Raw genomic sequence first — 24600 nt, forward strand, 5'->3', positions numbered from 1 at the left:
TTACCCCTACCATAAGGGTGTTGTCATCTGCATATCTGAGGTTATTGATATTCTCCCGGCAATCTTGATTCCAGCTTGTGCTTTATCCAGCCCGGCATTTCCCATGATATACTCTGCATATAAGTTAAATAAGCAGGGTGACAGTATACAGCCTTGACATGCTCCTTTCCTGATTTGAAACCAGTCTGTTGTATTACTTCCAGTTCTAACTGTTGCTTCTTGACCTGCATACAGATTTCTCAGGAGCAGGTCAGGTGATCGGGTATTCCCATCTCTTGAAGAATTTTCCATAGTTTGTTGTGATCCACACAGTCAAAGGCTTTGGCGTAGTCAATAAAGCAGAAGTAGATGTTTTCTGGAACTCTCTTGCTTTTTCGATGATCCACTGGATGTTGGCTATTTGATCTTTGGATATTCTGTCATTTCTAAATCCAGCTCGAACATCTGAAAGTTCACAGTTCACATACTATTGAAGCCTGCCTTGGAGAATTTTGAGCATTACTTTGCTAATGTGTGAGATGAATGCAATTGTGTGGTAGTTTGAGCATTCTTTGGCATTGCCTTTCTTTGGGATTGGGATGAAAATTGACCTTTTGCAGTCCTGTGGCCACTGCTGAGTTTTTCAGATTTGCTGGCATATTGAGTGCAGCACTTTCACAGCATCATCTTTTAGGATTTGAAATAGTTCAATTGGAATTCCATTACCTCCACTAGCTTTGTTTGTAGTGATGCTTCCTAAGGCCCACTTGAAATTCCAGAATGTCTGGCTCTAGGTGAGTGATCACACCATTGTGGTTATTTGGGTCATGAAGATCTTTAGTTCTTCTGTGTTCTTGCCACCTCTTCTTAATTTCTTCTGCTTCTGTTAGGTCCATACCATTTCTGTCCTTTATTGTGCCCACCTTTGCATGAAATGTTCCCTTGCAGTCTCTTATTTTCTTGAAGAGATCTCTAGTCTTTCCTATTCTATTGTTTTCCTCTATTTCTTTGCATTGATCATTGAGGAAGATTTTCTTATCTCTCCTTGAATATTCTGCTGAATATGCATTGGAAGGACTGATGCTGAAGCTGAAACTCCAATACTTTGGCCACCTGATGCAAAGAACTGACTCATTGGAAAAGACCCTGATGCTGGGAAAGATTGAGGGCAGGAGGATAAGGGGATGACAGAGGATGAGATGGTTGGATGGCATCAGTGAATCAATGGATGTGAGTTTGAGTAAGCTCTGAGAGATGGTGAAGGACAGGGAAACCTGGTGTGCCGCAGTCCATGTGATCGCAAAAAGTCAGACATGACTGAGTAACTAAACTGAACTGACTAAACTGATCCCTACCATAGTTTGGCCCCAGGCCAAGCTACAGAGACGGAACACAGCTATATCCATCAGCAGAAAATTGGATTAAAGATTTAATGAGCATGGCCTGCCCACCAGAGCAAGACCCAGTTTTCCCCACAGCCAGTCCATCCCACCAGGAAGCTTCCACAAGCCTTTTATCCTCATCTTTCAGAGGCAGACAGACTGAAAGCCACAATTACAGGAAACTAACCAAACATCACATGGATCACAGCCTTGTCAAACTCACTGAAACTATGAGCCATGCCGTGTAGGGTCACCCGAGACGAATGGCTCATGGCAGAGAGTTCTGACAAAACGTGGTCCACTGGAGAAGGGGATGGCAAACCACTCAGTATTCTTGCCTTGAGAACCCCATAAACTGTATGAAAAGGCAAAAAGATACGACATTGAAAGATGTACTCCTCAGGTCAGTAGGTGTCCAATATGCTACTGGAGAAAAGTGGAGAAATAGGTCCAGAAGGGATGAAGAGGCTGAGCCAAAGCATAAACAGTGCTCAGTTGTGGACATGTCTGGTGGTGAAAGTAAAGTTTAGTGCTCTGAAGAACAATATCACATAGGAACCTGGAATGTTAGGTCCACAAATCAAGGTAAATTGGAAGTGGTCAAACAGAGATGGCAAGAGTGAACATTGACATTTTAGGAATCAGTGAACTGAAATGGACTGGAATGGGTGAATTTAATTCAGATGGCCATTATAGCTGCTACTGTGGGCAAGAATCCCTTAGAGGAAATGGAGTAGCCCTCATAGTCAACAAAAGAGTCCAAAATGCAGTACTTGGGTGCAATCTCAAAAATGGTAGAATAATCTTTGTTCGTTTTCAAGGAAACCATTCAGTATCACAGTAATCCATGTTTATACCCCAACCACTAATGCCAAAGAAGCTGAAGTTGAATGGTTCTTTGAAGACCTATAAGACCTTATAGAACTAACATCAAAGAAAAATGTCCTTTTCATCATAGAGGACTGGAATGCAAAAGTAGGAAGTCAAGAGATACCTGGAGTAACAGGCAAGCTTGGCCTTGGAGTACAAAATGAAGCCAGGCAAAGGCTAACAGAGTTTCGCCAAGAGAACACACTGGTCATAGCAAACACCTTCTTCCAACAACACAAGAGAAGACTCTACGCATGGACATCACCAGGTGGTCAATACCAAAATCAGATTGATTATATTCTTTGGAGCTCTACACAGTCAGCAAAAACAAGACCAGGAGCTGGCCATGGCTCAGATTATGAACTCTTTATTGCAAAATTCAGACATAAATTGAAGAAAGTAGAGAACATCACTAGGCCAATCAGAATGGCCATCACCAAAAGCCAAAAATCATAAAAGCTAATGAGCATGTGGAGGAAAAGGAATCCTCGTACATTGTTGGTAGGAATGTAAATTGGTGCAGACATTATGGAAAACAGTATGGATGTTCCTCAAACTAAAAATAGAGCTCTCATATGATCCAGTGATCCTACATTTGTGCAAAAATCCAGAAAACTCTAATTCAAATAGATGCATGCAGGCCAGTGTTCATAGCAGCATTATTCACAATAGCCAATATATGAAAGCAACCTAAATGTCCATTGACAGATGAATGAATAAAGATGTGGCATATATACACAATGGAGTACTACTCAGCCATAAAGAAAGAATGAGTTAATGCCATATCCAACAACATGAATTGACCTAGAAATTATCGTACTAAGTGAAGTAAGTCAGAAAGAGAAAGACAAATAACATATGATATCACTTACACGTGGCATCTAAAGCATGCTACAAATGGACTTACTTACAAAACATAAATAGACCCACAGACTTAGAAAAAGAAGTTATAGTTGTCAGGGAAAGGATGGAGAAAGGCATAGACTGGGAGTTTGGAACTGACATAGACACTGCTATATTTAAAATAGATAACCAACAAAGACTTATTGTATGGCAGAAAGTTATGGTTTTATATGAAGGGTATGATGAACAGTTTTATTCCTAGACATGGAAGACATGATAAGAACTTGACTTTAAGGAAAGGAAATTGTAGGCATAAAAACAACTTCCAGATTTAGGGATAGGAAATGTTGAAAAAGTTACTAAGGTTCTTTTTAGCTAATTCTAATAATCTTTTAGAAGTCATCTGTTCTGTATGGATAAAATAGGAAAAAGAACTAAAGATACATTGAGACAATTAAGAGCGTCAGATATTGTGATCATCTGTGTACCAAAAGCATTCTTTTTCAACCATTTTTATAAATTGAAGTATAGTTAATATGCAGTGTTTTGTTAACTTCAAGTGCATAGCAGTGATTCATATATATATGTATATACACCTATATATATACACACACACACACACATACACACACACACCTATATATATATGTATTTAGGTTCTTTTCCATTGTAGGTTATTAGAAGATATTGAATATAGTTCTCTGTGATATATACTAATAGTAAGTTCCTTATTATTTATTTTATGCAACATATGCACACTACCAAAAGCATTCTTAAATGTGGAATTGTGCATAAAATGTTCCTAGGTAGTATCTACAGACAATGGGCTGACTCTGTCCCCATTCCCTATGAAATCAATAATAAACCATTGGCGCATTTTTCCATTGTGTGTATGTATAAATTAATAGCTACTTTTTAAAGTAACTAGAGTAATAGTTTAGGAAAAAGTGGCCATGAGAGTTTCATATCCACTCAAGATAGGACAAAGAAAATTACTTACATTCCTATGTTAAATTTCTAGAGATTGATTAAGCTGGAGGTTTGTTCCTAGGAGATTGCAGTATATGGAGAGAGAGCTTTAATAGGTGTCATGGCATGCATACAGGCTTAGTTGCTCAATCATGTCTGACTCCTTGTGACCCCATGGACTGTAGCTCATCAGGATCCAATGTCTGTGGGATTTTTCAGGCAAGAATACTAGAGTGGGTTGCCATTTCTTCCTCTAGAGGAACTTCACAACCCAGGGGTCAAACATGTGTCTCCTGCATTGCAGGTGGATTCTTTACCCATTGAGCCATCAGGGAAGCCCGATAGATGTCATGGAGAGAGTAGTAAATCCAAAGTACCCTGCTTAGGGTGTAAATGTAGTCACTTAGGCATGAATCACTTCCAGGGTCTGGCTTGTCTGAGTTATTCATACAGGAGAAACAGAAGTCTTTATGTCAGAGACAGAGTTCTATTGGAGAGGGGGTTGGGGATGAACGGAGCAGGGAGGAAGGGAGATGGGACCAGGGAGAGGAGTGTTGAAATGTGTGAGCTCATGGGAGATAATAAAGAGAAACAAAACTAGTCAGAAAATCTTGAATAATATAGCTGTGTCAGAAGTCATTTCCCTGCAGCATCTTTCACATGGTCAAAGAGAAGAAAGATTTAAGGAGTTATCGGTAAATCAAACCAAGTGTATGTGGGAACACATACACATTTCAAATACTTGTGTGCAACCCATGTGATTAATTTCTACAAACAAACTTTCCATAAATAATTACCTCAACTCTTTTTTTCATATTGTTTGGATAAATGTAGCATAGAACATATTTAATAAATTTGTGTATTTATTCATAATTATATGATTCTATAAAAAAACCCATGTTAGTAAATAAGGTCACTCTGCAAAGGTGAAGAATTCCTGTATGACACATTTTATCTGTTAAAAATGATGCCTTTTCTTTATTGCTTAGAATTACAATGCTGTAGATTGTGTTGGTGGTTTTATTTTTGGAGTATTTATTAGTCAATCAGTCAATTAGTATTTACTGAGCTTCTGCCCAGCACATAGGGCATGCTCATCAAATTTGCAAATGACACAAATCTTGGAGGATGTTAAATACATTGGATGAGAGACATAGCATCCAAAAAGATTTTGACAGCCTGGAGCAATGGGCTGAATCTAACAAGATGAAATATATTGTGGATAAATATAAATTCCTGTCCTTGGATTCACAAAACTAACTGCATATGTACAGGATGGGGTAGATATGCTTTAACAGTCAGCTCAACTTAATTTATCAGTTTTAGCTATATGATGTCATTGCCAGAAATGTAGCATGCAAGTTTGGATTACATTAAGGTGATAATCTTATTTCAATTTGGTGAGAGGCCACATGTAGAGATTGTAGTATTTCTGGAGCCATATTTTAAAAGAAAGACCCAAAGCCATGTCATATTTAGAACGCCACAGAAGCCAAACACATTTATCTTGAAGAAGACTTGGGAGAAAAATATGTGTGAACTCTTGTGTGGAAAAGGGATTGAATTTGTTTCATGTGGTCTCAGTAATTAGAGCTGGGACCTAAGAATTGAATTTATAAAGAGACATCTTCCAGTTCAATCATTTATAATAGCAAAAGCTGTTCAAAGATGAAAGGTTTCCCAGAGTCTGCAGGATCAGAATAGTGGAGCAGGTGAATCTCAAGAGTCCTCATTTTGGGGATAAAACTAATAACATGACAGAGGGGGATCTGAGAACCTGGTAAGATACTATAAGTAAAACATTCAAAACATTGCCAGGAAAATGGCAAATGGTTATATTGCTCATTCGGGTTGTTACCCTTCTTATTATGGGAGGCATTGATATGAAACCTGAATCATCACTGTGTTGAGTTAAAGCAAAGTAGTTCAATGGGTGGGTCTGATAAACTAGATGGTGGTTATTTCTAAATGCTAACTGGGTGTAGATAATTAAAATTGGTTAAAACAGTCTCTAGAACCAGTCACTCCTCTCTGTGACTTTGAAAAATGTAACCTTTTTGTATTTAATTCTCTATGATTCCATTTCATTACTTGGAGATAATTCCAAATCTGTCTCGGGTTGTTGTAAAGATAAAAGAAAACTTTAGAACAGTGCTCAATATGCTAGCTTCTCAATAAATGTGAACACTTTGATAATGCTGAAGGAGTCAATAAAGGATCCTTGTAGGATTTAGGACTTGAGATATATATGTTTTTAAAATACTAAGAATTTAAGTAAATGAAAAGCAGTAGCAAGTTTATTACCATATGGAAATAGCTTAAATATAACATGGAAATAGAATTAAGCATTGTGTGATTATCAGACAGTGAGGAAATCTCACCATTTAGGTGAAGTTGACTCTTGGTGAGCAGTTGGAAATAAAAGTGGATGGAACGAGAGAGGGAAAACCTTAGAAGACCTTTAGTTTAGGACGGTAAGCAGAGTGGCATTCCACATGCTTTCAGGTAGAGGATGAAACATACATGTGATATTTTAAAATAACCTTATGAAGTTTTCAGAATAAACTGTCTTCCTTATGCTTAAAAATTATAGATGGAATAGTTGAATCTTTTATGCAAATCCTTCTTTAACCTAGAAATAGAAATTCTATTTTAGGACAATTTCTATTTCAGAAAGTCCAAACACTTTTTCCTTCATAAAGTTTTCCCTTCAGATTCATATCTGTAGGGAAAGTAGTTTTCTTTTTTTGTTTGAAATCTTTAGCATTCAAGATGATGTTCTTTATATTTGTATCACCCATCCTCATCTTCTGAAAGTGAGTCTGAATTTGAGATCTGTTGCCAAACCATTTGTATTAAATCTATGAGAGAGATGTTATTCAAAATGCTTAAAATGGTTTTGCTCTAAAATGAGATCCATCAAATTAATGAAACTTATATTCTTGGGAGGCTCATAAGTCAGTTCTAGGAAGATAGGTCCCACAAAGAAAGTCCCCAAATAGGTTCTACACCACACATTTATGGATTAAGGCACAACTTTTCAAATCAACCTCATGAAAAAGACAATAAGCTTCAGTACTTTAGTGAAAAACAACTGTCATATTTTATAATGATTCACATACTTTTAGTATACTAAAAATACTTTATGCTTTCATACATACAAACTCCTAGAGGAAATGATTGTGATTTTATTTATTTTTTTTTGGTGTAACTTACAGGGCTACTGTAGATTCTAGGTTCATGCTGTGCTGAAGTAAATTAAAATTAGGAGGATATAGGCAACAGGAAAACTGCAAAACTATTTCTCCAATGAGGAAGTCAGCATAGGGACTCTGCCTATTTTTTTCCCCAGCCTGAATCAGCATTATTTTGCTTTTGTGTTGTCGGTGGTGGCAGTGGTAACGGTAGCAGCCAGCCTAAGTAGAAAAACAACAGAAATCTGGCATTTCAGTGAAACAAGAGATTGCTGATAATTACAGGGGGGGGCCTGGTTGTATTTTTCCCTTGGTAGCCTCTTAGCAGTTGTATGATTTTCTAGAGTTTTGAATTATGCTCCTCTCTAATCAGGCATGAGGATGGTGAGGAATTCTACTTTTTTTTTTTTTTTTTTTGAGTCTAATATACTCTGGAGCTCAAAGGAATGAGTACAGCCTATCACAGAGACACAAATTTGACCCCCTCCCAAAAAAAAAAAAAAAATCAACAAAGTAAAATTTGAAGGCCCGAGAGCATGAAGGCTTGAGAATGACATGCCCCCTTGTATCTTCTTTCTGAAATGTTTTTGGGGATCTTGTGAGGGCGTAAAGCTTTTCTACAGCTGCTACTAGTTTTGGCAATTCATTCCTTCAAGCCACACCAATAAACATGTCCAAACTCCTCTAATCCTCAGAGAGGTGGAGAAAGATAGAGAGGAAGTTCAGTTGAGCAGAAGGCTTTCTTTTTACAGATCAGAAATTCCATCATATATATTCCTATTCCCTTAAATAACTGGCAAGGGGATCATCAGGATGAGCTATGGCAAAGAGCCACCATCATGGTCACAGTTTCAGTGTGATGGGGCCCCAGACCTGAATTGCAAAGTAGTTTAGAGAATCTTGGAATATAAAACATGATACAGAACACCAAAGATGATTTAATCTTATTTATAGAAAGGTAGTTGGTGGTGGTGGGTGGGGGAGAGGCCACACCAGGCAAGAGTGACTTGGGATCATCATTAATCATTTTTTAAGTACCAAGAAAGTGAAAACATTCTTCTGGAATTCACTGCAAGTGACACTGAATCCTTCTATTAAGTAAATATGTGATGAGTTGATAAAAAAAAAAAAAAAAGAGAAAAGAAGGTCCCGAACTCTTGACTACAGATATAATACAGTGAATACAGAAAATCAAAAGCATGCTTTCCATCTGACTCAAAATAAAGGTGCACTTAAACTTGTAAAAGACAACATTTTTATTTGAATGATATGACAGAACTGTCACAGGAGTGTTACCTGCTATAAAGAAAGCCAAAGAATTATTACCTTTATTAGACCAGTGACACTGAGCTTTAGCCATACATTTCTAACTTCTGTCCCTCTACAGAGACAATTTTCTTTTCTTAAATAAACTGTCATGCTAGTGTTAATATATTGTTGGCTCTCTCATGCTCTGAGAATACTGCTGATATAAAACATGTATATGTTAGATTGGTAATAGTATCTTTAGTGGAGCTGACTAGAACAAATGTGTTTCCCTCATGGCTGCGCTAATGTGATAAAGGAAAATTGGCTGTTCATCAGCTTTTGGCTGGGTAAAGACAGTAGAGATGGAACCACATTCTTTTTTATGCATTAATACCTTCGAGAACTTTCCACGAGTTATATTTCATGTGCCTGCATGTTGCGCAGAGATGTTGTAAAACATGAGATAATGCTACAAATAACAAAGTAGAAAAGCCTGTATCTTTTATAATGATAACAGTCAAACACCAAATGACAGTAACAGGCTGTAAAAAATGGCATGCAAAAAAAAAAAAAAAGAGCAGAAGGGTATATATCCAGGTCCGTGAGGAGCTAGTGTGTGATTTTTGGTCTTTATGTTAACGCTTTGTTTTATAATTAAGTCAAATGGAACACAGGGTTGATGCATTTAGGAAAAAATATGGTTTTAAATGAAAGCAGGTTGGATAGAGAGGAAAAAAGCCAAACTGAATAAGTTTTTGATGAACTGATATATTGATATTGCCAAGAAATTTTTATAGTTGCCAATAGTGTGTGTGTGTAATTTTTTTTTAAAGATGGGGACTTTGAAAAGAGTTCCTAAGGCAATTATTCACATGATTTAAAAATATTGGAGGGTGGTTGTTTATTTTCATTAATTTTTGAAAGGCTGTTTTAATATACTTTCATTTTGATATTTTTATTTAAGATGTTAGCATCTAACCTTCAACTACAAGATATTACGTTTCTCTCAATGAAGTAATCTGCGTAACTTTTTATGATATAATCCAGGGGTAGTCAAATTATAGCTCGTGGTACAAACGTGGCTGGCCACGTATTTTTATAAAAGTTTTGCTGGAACACATTTGTGCCCATTTATATATATATTGTTTGTGGCTGCTTTCCTATTACAGCAGAGTTGAACAGTTGTGACCTGAGCCATTTAGACCACAAAATCAAATCATTTGGTATTCAAATAAAAAATATTTATCTATTTACAGAAAAAGCTTGTTGACTTCTGGTGTAGAGGGTTGTTAGGGTACCTGATTAATTAGCCTAGACTATGGTCAGCAGATTTTTGCTATTCTGTATGGAGAAGGCAATGGCTACCCACTCCAGTACTCTTGCCTGGAAACTCCCATGGACAGAGGAGCCTGGTAGGCTGCAGTCCATGGGGTCGCGAAGAGTCGGACATGGGACACGACTGAGCGACTTCACTTTCACTTTTCACTTTCATGCACTGGAGAAGGAAATGGCAACCCACTCCAGTGTTCTTGCCAGGAGAATCCCAGGGATGGGGGAGCCTGGTGGGCTGCCGTCTCTGGGGTCGCACAGAGTCGGACACGACTGAAGCGACTTAGCAGTAGCAGCAGCAGCAGCAGCATGGAGAAGTGCAGGTGAAAATTACCAACTGGATACCAACATCCAAGAAAATAAATGTTTATAAGGAGTCTTTGTGTTAGCAACCTAAATTGAATTATATTCATATGTAATACATTTCTAGTGTATCTGGTTTTGAATATTTTTGCCTTTTGCATTCATTTCTGTTTATTTCCAAATATGACTGTAACAAATTTAACTAGTAGCTAAAGAAGCAGTGTCTCCAGAACAACTTATGAAGGCATGGAAGACAGAGCTGTGAAATATATGGGACAAACAGTTAAGCAAACCTTTGAATACCCTGGTATGTATGATCCAGCACAGAATTATTATATCTAGGTTTATGTCTAGATATAAAAACACAATATATACCATTTGACCATTAAAATAAATTCCTAGTGTTTCCAACGGAAGGAAGTGGAGAAGTGGGAAGTTAACTTGAGAAAGCTTGCTAACGGCAGTTATTATAAAATAAAAGATTATGCAATTAATAATGGTGATAATTTCTTACAGGTACACCAGACAAAAATCAGTTTCTTCATCAATGGTTTGGAAAAGGATAATGCAGCTTTTGATGCAAGAACTCTAAGTGGTTCAATTACAGATTTTGCCTCTGGTACCATGCAAATAGGACAGAGCTTAAATGGTGAGTTTAGATTTCAGAAAATTATTTGTTTTATTTAATTACATTGTTCCTTGAAAAATGTGTCAAAAATATTTTAAAATACCCAGGTGTATTTGTTTCCTAGGGCTTCTGTAATACAGTAGCACCAATTGGGTGACAGTTTAATAAAGCAGATTTCATCCCCCTGTGATTCTGGAGCGTAGAAATCTGAAATCAAGGGCTCAGTGTTGGCCTCTTCTGGAAGTTCTGAGGGGGAGTTCATTTCATGCCTCTCTCTTTCTGGTGGCTTCTAGCAATACTTAGTGTTCCTTGGCTTGTAGCTATTAATATATAACTTCAGTCTTTGCCTCCATCTTCACCTGGCCTTCTCCCCTTCTCGTCTCTTTTAAAGACACTTGTGATCAGATTTAGGTCCCAGCCTAATCCAGTATTTTCTCATCTTGACATCCTTAATTACATCTGCAAAGATTTTCTTTCCAAATAAAGTCACAATTGCAGGTAGTCTTACTTGTTGGAGGCCATTATTTAACCCACTATATCAGAGAATCTTTAAAATGTCTTTATCATTATTTTTTCAAAGTAAGAACAATATGTAATAAACTATATTTTTAAAATGTATTTTTATCGAAGTAAAGTTGAGTTACAGTCTTGTATTAATTTCTGTTCTACAGCAGAGTGACTCAGTTACATATATATATTCATTCTTTTTCATATTTTTCCATTATGGTTATCATAGGATATTGAATATCTTTCCCTTTGCTATACAGTAGAATCTTGTCATTTATCCATTCTATATATACCAGTTTGCATCTGCTAACCCTAGATTCCCAATCCACCTCTGTCCTGTTCCCCTCCCGCTTGGCAACCACAGTCTGTTTTCTGTGTTTCTGATTTTGTTTCTGTTTCATAGATAGGTTCATTTGTGTTAAATTTTAGATCCCACGTATACGTGATATTTTATGGCATTTGTCTTTCTCTGATTACTTCAGATACTCTAGTTGCACTGACGTTGCTGCAAGTGACATTATTTCATTCTTTTGTACGGTGGAGTAGATAGTTTTAAGAAGATAGTAGCATATCCTGAAAAGAACAGAAGCTGAATTTAGAATTCTCTTGTAGTAACTAGCACACTGGTCTACAAAATTGCCTATACTTAAAAATGGGAATATTAATTGCTTTATATTATTAAACAGTGAATGATCATTATAAGAAAAACTAAACAGCATTAAACTCTACAAAATAGGAAGGATTTTCCTTATTTTGACCTTTATAGATAGAGATAGTTAATTTTGTTATAACCTTCCACCATTTTTGTACATATAGCTAGAGATATGGTTATAAATATAATAATTTTCCAAAAATGAAATTATCATACATATGCTTTCTCTGAGCCCTCTAAAAATAAATACTTCCCCTCCAAATGTTATGAGAAACAAGTTAATATGCCTTCTCATTTAAAATGACTGCATTGTGCACAGTTGTATAGATGTAACCAAAACTTTTTAAACACAATCTTATTAATGAACATGTAGATTACGTCTGCTATTTCAAAATTATTAGCAGTTATCTGAACAAAAACACAAAATATATATGTATGTATTTATATATTGTATTTGTGTCTATATCTATTATGCATACACATATATATTGCATTTGAGCAATTGTCTGTGCAGTTCCTTAAGACCTTTTCCTTTGGTGTCAGTTTTCAAGTCCCATCTCTCTGCTTACTAGCCATGTGACTTGAAATAACTTTATGTCTCTAAACTATAGTTATCTTGAATTTAAAATCATGATGGTGATGATATTACAGTTTCATGGTGAGGATCAAATGAGGCTGTGTCATAGAAAACAGTACTGTTTTTCCAGCATCTGGTACTCAGTAGTTGTTCCATATTTGTTGAATGAATGAATGAATAACTGGGTCTTGTGTATACGAAACTATATTAATATGCAATGCTGTTGTTAATTATAATTATTTTGCTAACCTAAGTTGATAGAAGTTAGATTGAAATGGTCATTTTATATTTTAATACATATGGGAATGATTGCCCTAAAGCATAACGACAGATTACCTCATTACCTCATAAGGTTGTGAAAATTTACAGGCTTATTTAAAAATATAAGTAACTATTTGTCTTAAACACTAACTAACCTGACAAATAATCCTTTTTTTTTTTTTCATTTTTGCCGTTCCTCTCACCGGAAAGTATTTTTGGACCCTGCCTTAGAATTATTCGCCATTAGTGAGATTAAGTAGCTTCCCACATATGTCTGGATAATTTGCATGTCATTTGTGAATTCCTTATTGATATTGTATATTCATATTTATACTCTGGAAAATCTATTTGTAAAAGCTCATTAATGTTAATAATATTATGTTACACATTTTTTCTAGCTTTTAGATAGTCAGAACTTTTCATTATAGAAATTAAAAAATATTCTCTTATATTTTAGTCAAGGCAAAAACATTCATGCAACATAATACATGAATATTAACGGATATAGCTTTATGAATTTTTAATCTGTATATAAACTTGCATAATTCTCATCCAGAAAAAGTTATCAAACATTTCCTGGATTTCACACACTCCTGGTGAATACCAACTCTAAAGGGAAACAAAGAATAGTGTCAGTAGAGACCTCTATCAGCATAAATTAGTGTTGGCTGTTCTTGAATGTTCAAGCGCTTTAAATCATGCAAGTGAGTACTCTTGTGTATGAATTCTTTTCTAAGCACCAATAAGATATATCTCTATAGTGTGCTGCTATTTCTTTAAGCTTTAGAAAATACTTCTTTACTTTTTCAAAGTGGGTATTTTAACCAAAGATGTTTGAGAATGTTGGTGTTCCATGTCCTTACCAACACTTAATAATATCATACATTATTGTTGTTTGCCATTCTGGTGGCTTTATGGTGCATTTTCTGATGATTGATGGTATTGAGAACATTTTCATGTGCTTCTTGGCCGTGGTTATGCTCTTTTGTGAACTACCTATATAAGTTTCTGCTAATTTTTAGTTGGAAGGCTTGTCTTTTTTATAACTTATAGGAATTCAATATTTTGAATTTGAATTCTTTGAGAGATAAATGGACTTCAAATATAACCTTCTGAATTACAACTTATACTATCAGTTTCCTTTGATCAACAGAAGTTCTTAATTTCAGTGAAGTCTAATTTATGTTTATTTTAAACTTAATACTTTTTATGTGATGTTTAGAATATCTTTGCAAACCCTGAAAGTATAAAGTGTAGGAGAATACCCAAAATCTCTAAAGATGTTCTCCTGTGCTTTATTTTAAAAGTGATATTATTTTGCCTCTCAAATTTAGATTGACATTCTATCTGGGATTGATTTTTGGGTATAGTATGAAGTAGGAGTCAAGATTCTATTTTTTTCCCCACCTGGAATTTTAATTAACCCTGAAACATTTTCATCACTTCTCCACTACTTTGCAATGGCAGCTTTGTCACAAATTACATCCCTGTTACATGAAGAAGTGAGTTCCTGAGCTCCCTATTTTGTTTCAGTGATCTGTTTGCCCATACATATAGTTAAAACATTTAGTTTTCATTTTTGTAGCTTCAGAAGAGTCTTACTGTCTAGAAGGATTTAATTTCTCCAATTTTTTTTAAATCTTTCAAGATTGTCTTGGTTATTATATGAATTTTAAAGGAGTTTTTTCAATTTTCACAAAAATTTTGTGGGAGTTTAAATCCTTAACTCAATTTTTGCAAGAATAGATATATAGAGAATATCAAGTCCTCCAATCCACGAGCAGCATATATTCCTTAATTTCTCCCAGCAATGTTTTTAGTTTTCTGTATAGTGGTCTCATTCATATTTGTAGGACTTAGTCCTGTGTGTTTTTTTGTCCTTTTTTTTTTTAAAGATTCAGTTTCACTTAATACTGTTTTGGAACTTTATTCTCTAGTTTTATTTCTATTATATAAAATTAGCATCAATTTTTATATCGACGTTAAGTTCAGTGACCTTCAGTTCAGTGCAGTTCAGTTGCTCAGTCGTGTCTGACTCTTTGCGACTCCATGAATCACAGCACACCAGGCCTCCCTGTCTATCACCAACTCCCGGAGTTCACTCAAACTCGTGTCCATCGAGTTGGTGATGCCATCCAACCACCTCATCTTTTGTTGTCCCCTTCTCCTCCTGCCCCCAATCCCTCCCAGCATCAGGGTCTTTTCCAATGAGTCAACTCTTCACATGAGGTGGCCAAAGTATTGGAGTTTCAGCTTCAGCACCAGTCCTTCCGATGAACACCCAGGACTGGTCTCCTTTAGGATGGACTGATTGGATCTCCTTGCAGTCCAAGGGACTCTCAAGAGTCTTCTCCAACACCACACTTCAAAAGCATCAATTCTTCAGTGCTCAGCTTTCTTCACAGTCCAACTCTCACATCCATACATAGCCTTGACTAGACGGATCTTTGTTGGCAAAGTCATGTCTTTGCTTTTCAATATGCTGTCTAGGTTGGTCATAACTTTCCTTCCATGGAGTAAGCGTCTTTTAATTTCATGGCTGCAGTCACCATCTGCAGTGATTTTGGAGCCCCCCAAAATAAAGCCTGACAGTGTTTCCACTGTTCCCCCATCTATCTGCCGTGAAGTGATGGGACCAGATGCCATGATCTTAGTTTTCTGAATGTTGAGCTTTAAGCCAACTTTTTCACTCTCCTCTTTCACTTTCATCAACAGGCTTTTTAGTTCCTCTTCACTTTCTGACATAAGTGAAGTTAGTGTAGTTGCTCAGTAGTGTCCAACTCTTTGCAACCCCATGGACTGTAGCCTGTCAGGCTCCTCTGTCCATGGCATTTTCCAGGCAAGAGTGCTGGAGTGAATTGCCATTTCCTTAATTACAAATTCTAAAATTACTTTGCCATTTCTGACATAAGGGTGGTGTCATACTGAAAGGGAAACTCCCCAGGTCAGTAGATGCCCAATATGCTACTGGAGATCAGTGGAGAAATAACTCTAGAAAGAATGAAGGGATGGAGCCAAAGCAAAAACAATACCCAGTTGTGGATGGGAGTGGTGATAGAAGCAAGGTCCGATGCTGTAAAGAGCAATATTGCATAGGAACCTGGAATATCAGGTCCCTGAATTAAGGCAAATTGGAAGTGGTCAAACAGGAGATGGCAAGAGTGAATGTCAACATTCTAGGAATTAGTGAACTAAGATGGACTGGAATGGGTGAATTTAACTCAGATGACCATTATATCTACTACTGTGGGCAGGAATCCCTTAGAAGAAATGGAGTAGCCATCATGGTCAACAAGAGTCTGAAATGCAGTACTTGGATGCAGTCTCAAAAATGACAGAATGATCTCTGTTTGTTTCCGAGGCAAACCATTCAATATCACAGTAATCGAAGCCTATGCCCCAACCAGTAACACTGAAGAAGCTGAAGTTGAACAGTTCTATGAAGACCTACAAGACCTTCTAGAACTAACACCCCAAAAAGATGCCCTTTTCATTATAGGGGATTGGAATGCAAAAGTAGGAAGTCAAGAAACACCTGGAGTAACAGGCAAATTTGGCCTTGGAGTAAGGAATGAAGCAGGGCAAAGGCTAATAATAGAGTTTTGCCAAGAGAACGCACTGGTTATCGCAAACACCTTCTTACAACAACACAAGGGAAGACTCTATACGTGGACATTACCAGATGGTCAACACCGAAATCAATGACCTTGCTAAATTTAAATTCTGATAGTTATACAGTCCTATCATTTATACATAGCAGGCACTCAAATCTTTTCAAATGTTTGCAGTAAATACCTAACTGGTCATGGAGTTGTCACATAGATATTTATAGGTGTTGTTATTATTAACTTTGAAATAATGCAAAATGTTAATTTTTCCCCATGACCTGATTTATATAGTTATTTAATTATGGGAAAATGTGTGTATAGATATTTAAATATTCAAAATACACTCTAAAACACTGGTTAAATTTCCAAGCTCTGGTGCCAAACAAATTTAGGGTTGAATTCAATCCATTTGTTTACCTTTGATCTAAAGATATATTCCTTTAAAGTTTCTAATCTGTTAAATTTTATATTTTAATAAATATTTTATAGGGATATTATAAGAATTATATATGTTAGTGTATATGTAGAATATATTTCTTGTCATATAGTAAATTTTAATAAGTGGTAGCTATTATTAACCTCTTTGAATATCTATTTTCTTATTGTGAAGTAGACATAGCAATTACTTTCCATAGAATTGTTGAGAGATCCAAAGGAAAATGTCTATAAATGACTCTATTATTTTAATTTATATATTCTCTTAGATCAAGCTAAACTTCTGTAAAGAAGTAGCATTTTAAGAAACCTATATATTTAGAAACTTGGTTTGAGTAATTAGTATTATTGAGAAATTTTATAAAGTACTCTGCATGCAGAAATTCTTAATAACACATTAAATCTTGTGAGCCTTATTTCAATATTTAATTCCCATTAGCACTTCTAAAAGTGTTTTATTGCACCAAATGTTGCTCAAAGTATTCGATAGTGCCATAAATTTGTCCATTCTGCACTGTGGGGTTGAAATGACTTGCTTCTATTCTATTTCAATATACTAAATGCTGAATTAATGATTCCAAAGGACAGTGTGGGCTGAATATGATGTTTGTTTTTAAACTGCAAAAAAAGAAATTTGACTTCTGATTAGAAAGCACATAATTGGAAAAGCATTTATTTCCAGTGTTACTTAGTTTTTAATATAGTTTTCCTCCTTAAGTTTTGGCATTGGAGAGCTACAGGAGGCAAAGATATTTAAAAATAATTTTTATCTTTTTTCCCATCAATTTCTAGGTATGGTTGTACCTACTGTATCTTTTCTCTAATTAGAGATGGCAGGTAGACTGGCTCATTACTTCTGCCTAATGAGCCAGGCTCCATGCCACCTCTCTAATCAGAAAAGAGATAGGTACAGAATGTTCCCACGGACTTATTATAAATCATTTTCTTTCTCTCCCGTGCTCCTTTTTTTAATCAAAAAATTAAGTCACTGTCCTCCATACTTTTGTCTACATCCAAGATGGTTTCATTCAGGAGAGGTAATTGTGCAAGAGATTACCGTAAGCTGAATTAAAGGTGCTCTCATGCAGTACCGGGCCGGCTGTCTCTGCTTTGGAACAGACACTGCCTCAATCGCAGGCATATCAAACGAAGGTCTACAGGAAATCAAGATGGCTTTTCTTTCTTTCTCTGGTTAGGCTTACCTTGTTTCCTTGTTTCTGTACTCAGGAAGCGACAGCTTCACGTGAGTGTTGGCTGCTAGAAAGCCTTTTCTTTGAGTCTCATCTCCAACTAGCATAACTTTCTAGAAAAATATTGTAGGGTGCCAATGACACTTTCTGTTGCTGTGGGCCTTGTCTTTGCCTCCTCTAGGAAATTAGTCAATGGACCATATGAATATTGTTTCCTGGGTTCTGTATCTGTATTAATGGGATGTGTGTGAGTGTGTGTGCTCAGTCATCTGATTTGCTCTGGCTGATTTTTAAATATACAAATAGAAACAGCTTAGACCTTCCATATCAACCAATGTGTCAGTTCCTTTTTAAGTACCGTTAGTTCCAGTCATATATTTATTTTAATTCCTTCAGTTGGGCAGAAAATGAAGAGGAGCTGTGGTAACAGACATGTAATTATAAACAGTCTCTAAAGTCACTGTGGTGATAAACTACAATAGCCCTGCAAATTTTGGATATAAAAGTAAAAAATCTCATGAATCAAAGTATTTCAGAGTAATTTCTGAACTCTTATCAACAGAGTTCTAATTTCCTTTTAAATGTTGGTTTCTCTACATTACTTTCTTAAGATAACTGGTCATTAAGGAATCAGGGAACTTTCGTTGTGTAGCTGTGAAAGCAAATATACAAGGAAGAAAAAGATGATCACCTAATGCTAATGCCAACTTCCCTTGCATTCCATGTTTTCTAGGCATTGTATCTTCATTCACTTGCTTGTTCTTTCTGGAGTTGGAATAGTATTTTTATTTCTACTATTGTCCCAAAGGTTATCAATAACATTTCTAACTTCAGCTATGTATGGAAAGCCAGTTTTCCTTTTAGTTTAGCTGGAGATAAATCTAAAATTTTTCTGAGAGAATTCTTGTTTTTAATTAGGTAAAAAGTAAAGAAATAGAAAAATGTAGAAATTGATGAATTGAGACAGGTAAATGGAATGGAAATAGACTATAGGAACAAGATCTATAAAGGTATTAAAAAAACAAACAAGTGTTAGTCGCTCAGTCATGTCTGACTCTTTGTGACTCCTTTGGTTTATACCCGCCAGGCTCGTCTGTCCATAGAATTCTCCAGGCAAGAATACTGGAATGGGTGGCCATTCCCTTCTCCAGGGAATCTTTCTAACCTAGGGATTGAACCTGACTCTCCCACATTGCAGGAAGACTCTTTACCATCTGAGCCACCAGGAAAGCCCATATAATGCTGTAGAGGAGTTTAATTAAGGATGAAGGAGTTTCAGAGCATTGCGGAAGAGATATCTAGCAATGCTATTAGGACAAGTGGCCAACTATGTTACAAAAATAAAAATATAATTTAAATGTGTACCTTGCAATCATAATTAAATAAAAACTGCAGATGAATTAAAATTTAAATGTGAAATATATAATCATGAGATAGTAGAGGACAGTAAAAGGAAATGTTTTCATAATCCTGGCATATTGAAGATTTTTATTAGCATGATATCCTGGCCAGAAATGGTAAAGCAAAAATATTGAAGCATCTGACTGAGAATTTAAAATTCAAACAGTGCTTATCATTTTGTATATAGTTTGGGAATAAAAAAGAGAATACTAGTGTTGGAAAGAGTTTGCGATAACCTGGCAAGCTATGAAAAGTAAAAATATGAAAGCTGTGTCATCCAAGTGTTCTCCTTCCAGGACATATCTCTCAAGAATATGATTAAGTAAGGCTTTAAATATGTACATGAAATGTTAATTGTAGAATTACTTAAGGTAGCAAATAATTGGAACCAGTTAGAAACTTCAAAAGAGAATGGATTAAAATAAATGATAATTTATGTCTCCAATGGAAAAGTGTATATTATTAAGAAAAATGAAATGTCTGTTGGTCAAGACTTGGCAACACATTCATGATGTGTTATAATATGAAAAATGAATGAGCATAAAGTATAATATAATCTTTAACATGGTTTGAGGAAATGCAAATTTGCACCGGATATTGAACTCTGTACATAGAAATTATTATTGCTATAATAATTAGTGCCTGAGAAGCAAGGTACTTGTTTTTGGTTTGAATCTGGCTTTGCTTCTTAAAAGTCAAGTGACTTTGGCAAAAAATTTAACTTCTCAATCCAGTTTCCTAATTTGTTTGTTCATCTATAACATGTTTTTGATATAGTTTTCAAAGCAACTGTAAAACTTTTAAATAATATATACTTGGTTTATGTTTGTTATCCAATGAAAGTTTGCTATTATAAATATTAATGTTATAATAATTTAGGTATTACTCTTATTGACTTTGTGAAATTTAAGTATTTTAAAATAATGGTCCTGGCCGACATTCAATTTTTGGCTCAAAATAAAAATTTTCCTAGGGTGAGTAAGAAAAAAATTTTAATTTAGGACAGTGATGTACAGTATGTTTAAAATGGCTATATTTTGTGTAGGTAAGCTCCACAAAATAAGTTCTTTCTCTGTTCAAAGATTAGTCCTCTCTGGTACTCTTCATTGTTTTTTTTTTTTTTTTTTACAAATCGTGACATCTATCTGGTGTTATTTCTTTTCAGCCTGAAGGACTTCCTTCTTCATTGTTTATAGTTTGGCCAGTGGGAACAAATTCTCTCAGCTTTATGAAAAATGTCTTTAATTTGTTTTTACTTTTGAAAGATATTTTCACTGGATATAGAATTATACATTGTTAATTATAATTTTTTTTAGCAGTTTAAAGATTGTTGTTTCACTGTCTTCCTGCCTTCATTATTTTTGATGAGTTATCAGCCATCATTCATATTAATATTCCTTTGTAGGGTATATGCCATTTTTTTATTGTTGCTGAAAATTTTCTCTTTGATTTTAATAGTTTAATTAAACTGCCTGGATGTAGTTTTCATAGTATTCATCCTAGTTGAGATTTGCTCAGATTCTTGCTTATGTAAATTGATGTTTTCACTACTTTTGGAAGTTCTGATAATTATCTCTTTAAACTTTTCTTTCTTCTTTTTTTTCCATTCCACATTCTTTCTCCTCTTACTCTAGGACTTCAGTTATGTTTATGTCAGAGCATGGATAGTATTCCACAGATGTAGGGCACGTTTTTGTTTGCTTTTTTTTTAACATACTCTTTTTTATTCTTAGCATTTCTCTTTGGATACTATATATTGATTTGTCTTAGTAGTCACTGATTATTAATTTCTTGTTTGTATCTAGGCTGCTCTTAAGCTTATCTAGAAAATTCTTCATTTTTTAATAACAAACTTTTCATCTCTAGAATTTCCATTTGGTAACTCATTTGTAGGTTCCATCTGTCTGCTCATCATATTCCCTCATCTTTTCACACATATTGTCACCATTTCCACTAGATCTTTTGGTATTTTTTGTCTTAGATATTTGGATCATTCCAACATCTGAGTCTTCCCTTGTGGCTCAGCTGGTAAAGAATCTGCCTGCAATGTGGGAGACCTGGGTTTGACCCCTGAGTTGGGAAGATCTTCTGGAGAAGGGAAAGTCTACCCACTCCAGTATTCTGGCCTGGAGAATTCCGTGGACTGTATAGTCCACAGCATCACAAAGAGTAGGACACGACTGAACGACTAGAATTTTATGGAACATCTGAGCCATGTCTTGACTTTTTTTTCCTTTCTTTGTGATGCACAATGTTTTCTTGCTGTTTCATGTGTCTTAAAATGTTTTTATTGTGTGCCAGACATTTTGTGTAAGGGAATGAAAGAGATAGAAGTGTGTTTGTGTGTGTTAGTTGTTCAGTCAGCTGACTCTTTGTGACCCCATGGACTGTAGCCCACCAGGCTCCTCTGTCTGTGGAATTCTCCAGATAAGAATCCTGGAGTGAGTTACCATTTCCTACTCCAGGGAATCATCCCGACCCAGGTACTGAACCCGTATCTCCTGCATTGCAGCCGGATTCTTTACCATCTGAGCCATCAGGAAAGCTAGGTGAATAATAGTTACCTCCAGAGAAAAGAGCACTTCTGGTTCTATTAGGCCTCTGGAGTGTGTGTGTTGGCAGTGGGTGGGAGGAGGAAAGGAGGAGAGCAGCATCAAACTTATTTGAAGTTGATGTGGATTTGAGCTTTATTTCAGCTGTAATATAATTTAGTTCACCGCTGGTTTCAGATGTTTGATGACAGAATTAGGATGGATGTAGACTCCCTCTGGTGCTAGTAGGGACTGCTGTCTTCTTATTCTATAACTGATTTCTGCTACCTCTCACTTTTCTGTTAGGGATGAGAACAGCTGTGGGTCTCAACTCTTCTGTGTAAGGCTTGTTTACTTTTTAGAATTTATTCAAATTTCTCTGTCTTCTCTACTTTCTGATGGTTTAAGAAATGATTTTAGAGCTTATCTGGCTTACTTTGGTTGTTTGATCTAAAGTGATGGTTTCAACTTTCTATACCTGAAGCACAGGTGGAAATCCAACTCTTACTGTAACACTTGATAGCACATTTTCTTTCTTTGACCACCTCTTTGCTTAACTCTGCACCTCTCTTGGTTGTTAACCATGGCTGATCTCTGGCATTCTGATCAAGGGAGGTACCTATTACTTGGCCCCAAAGATTATTTTGGTAGCATTTGGGAATTGACCTTATTTGTTACCTCTTCAAAATTTTTCTGGAGATTTTTGGCTTTTTACATAAGTTTTCTTTGGTCTTCCTGAAATCTATTCACTGCCAATATTTAACACTGAAATTTTTTGAGGATTCTGAATCCTTGTTAGATTATCTCAACTCATTAGTGGCCTTTTTCTGTTTCTTGATTTTGTGAAGCAGTTTCTGTCTTACAACACTTGAACCATTGGTTATTTCTTCATTCAGCTCAAACTTTTACCTTCTAGGGGTTGATGATTAATTTGAATATTTTGTAGTCATCTGTTACTTGTTCAGGATAACACCTTGCCTTTCACTGATTTTAGCTACCACTTCTAGAGGTGAATTTTCAAATTTTCCTCAATCAAGGAATTTTATTATAGTGTATATATTGTGTAATTGTATAATACACATATATTAATCATATCTGACTCTATATTGAATGCTTTTTTTTTTTGTTATTGTTGTCTGCAATGATATTTTATTTAAATCTTTATTTTCTTTCTTATGGTTCCATGACAGCTGGAGTATATTCTTATCTTTTTGTTACTACTACCTAAAAGCAACATTAACAATAATAGAAACACAAAATGCATTCTAAATTTTCTGGCATAAAGCCCTTACCATTGTGAGCATGAAAAAAATAAATGAGCAAGCTTCTTTGACTCTCTGTTCTAGAGCCATCATTTTTGAAGTTCTAGATTTTTTCTGATTTGCTTTTATAGTTGGATTCAGAGTACAATGTTTTCTTTTGTGTCACACTGAAGTAAATAGAAATTAGGTAATTAATCTGACCCCCATCATGCATAATTTTAATTTCAATTAGAACTTTTGATAGAAATGAGGAAAGGAGGTTATCTAAGTCTTTGTAGAATGGACACAGATTTATTTATTTTTGTTCTATTACATTGGCAGGTTTTTTCTTACATATGTGAATCTATTAATGGTATTGTCAAAATGCTCAGTCTTTAAGCTTTGTTATTTTCAGAAGTGAAGATTCTCAGTATGATATCATACTAGGTTTTTTTTTTAAATAAAAATTCACAGTAATTATCTTTCTTTTAGCCCGTGAGTGGGTATCTCTATTTAAAGGCAACTGTGCCAATCATTTGGAGAAGGCAATGGCACCCCACTCCAGTACTCTTGCCTGGAAAATCCCATGGACGGAGGAGCCTGGTAGGCTGCAGGCCATGGGGTCGCTGAGGGTCAGACATGACTGAGCGACTTCACTTTCACTTTTCACTTTCATGCATTGGAGAAGGAAATGGCAACCCACTCCAGTGTTCTTGCCTGGAGAATCCCAGGGACGGGGGAACCTGGTGGGCTGCCGTCTATGGGGTCTCACAGAGTTGGACACGACTGAAGTGACTTAGCAGCAGTGCCGATAATTATACTTCCAGTTCTAATTCTAAAATTGTTTTGGTTCACAAGGACAGATCTAGTCTTAATAACTTGTTGCTATTTCCATTCATTTGACTTTGCTAAGTTGCTTCAGTCGTGTCCGACTCTGTGCGACCCCATAGATGGCAGCCGACCAGGCTCCCCCGTCCTTGGGATTCTCCAGGCAAGAACACTGGAGTGGGTTGCCATTTCCTTCTCCAATGCATGAAAGTGAAAAGTGAAAGGGAAGTTGCTCAGTTGTGTCCAACTCTTAGCAACCCCATGGACTGCAGCCTACCAGGCTCCTCCGTCCATGGGATTTTCCAGTCAAGAGTACCGGAGTGGGGTGCCATTGCCTTCTCCTCATTTGACTTTAGCATGTTTATTAACATCTAACTTTCTAAAATAGAAATTGTTGTTATGCCAGTGAGTTTTCTAGGTAATGGTCATTTATGGCCTTGAAATATCAAAAGGTTCTTAACCCTCTCTCCCATTCTGTATTCACATTTATTATTCTTGTGTCATTTTTATACCTCATGAGATTTTTTATACCTTGTATAATTGCCAGTTTTATAGACTAAAGATTGTCAAATATTAACTATTTCAACCTTAAGTTAATATGTATATGCTGCTGCTGCTGGTAAG

At 35.8% G+C, this 24600-nt stretch overlaps 1 protein-coding gene across 1 annotated transcript in view; it reads left to right on the forward strand.

The window, feature by feature from the left end:
- The window catches only part of USH2A (usherin), a 928983-nt gene that overhangs the window by 54769 nt on the left and 849614 nt on the right, over window positions 1-24600 (forward strand). Inside the window, exon 3 of the mRNA XM_014481290.2 lies at window positions 10634-10766. Coding sequence (XP_014336776.2) covers window positions 10634-10766 — 133 coding nt within the window. The remainder of the gene's footprint in view (window positions 1-10633; window positions 10767-24600) is intronic.

This window comes from Bos mutus, chromosome 16 (assembly GCF_027580195.1).
Source record: "Bos mutus isolate GX-2022 chromosome 16, NWIPB_WYAK_1.1, whole genome shotgun sequence".
NCBI lineage: Eukaryota > Metazoa > Chordata > Mammalia > Artiodactyla > Bovidae > Bos > Bos mutus.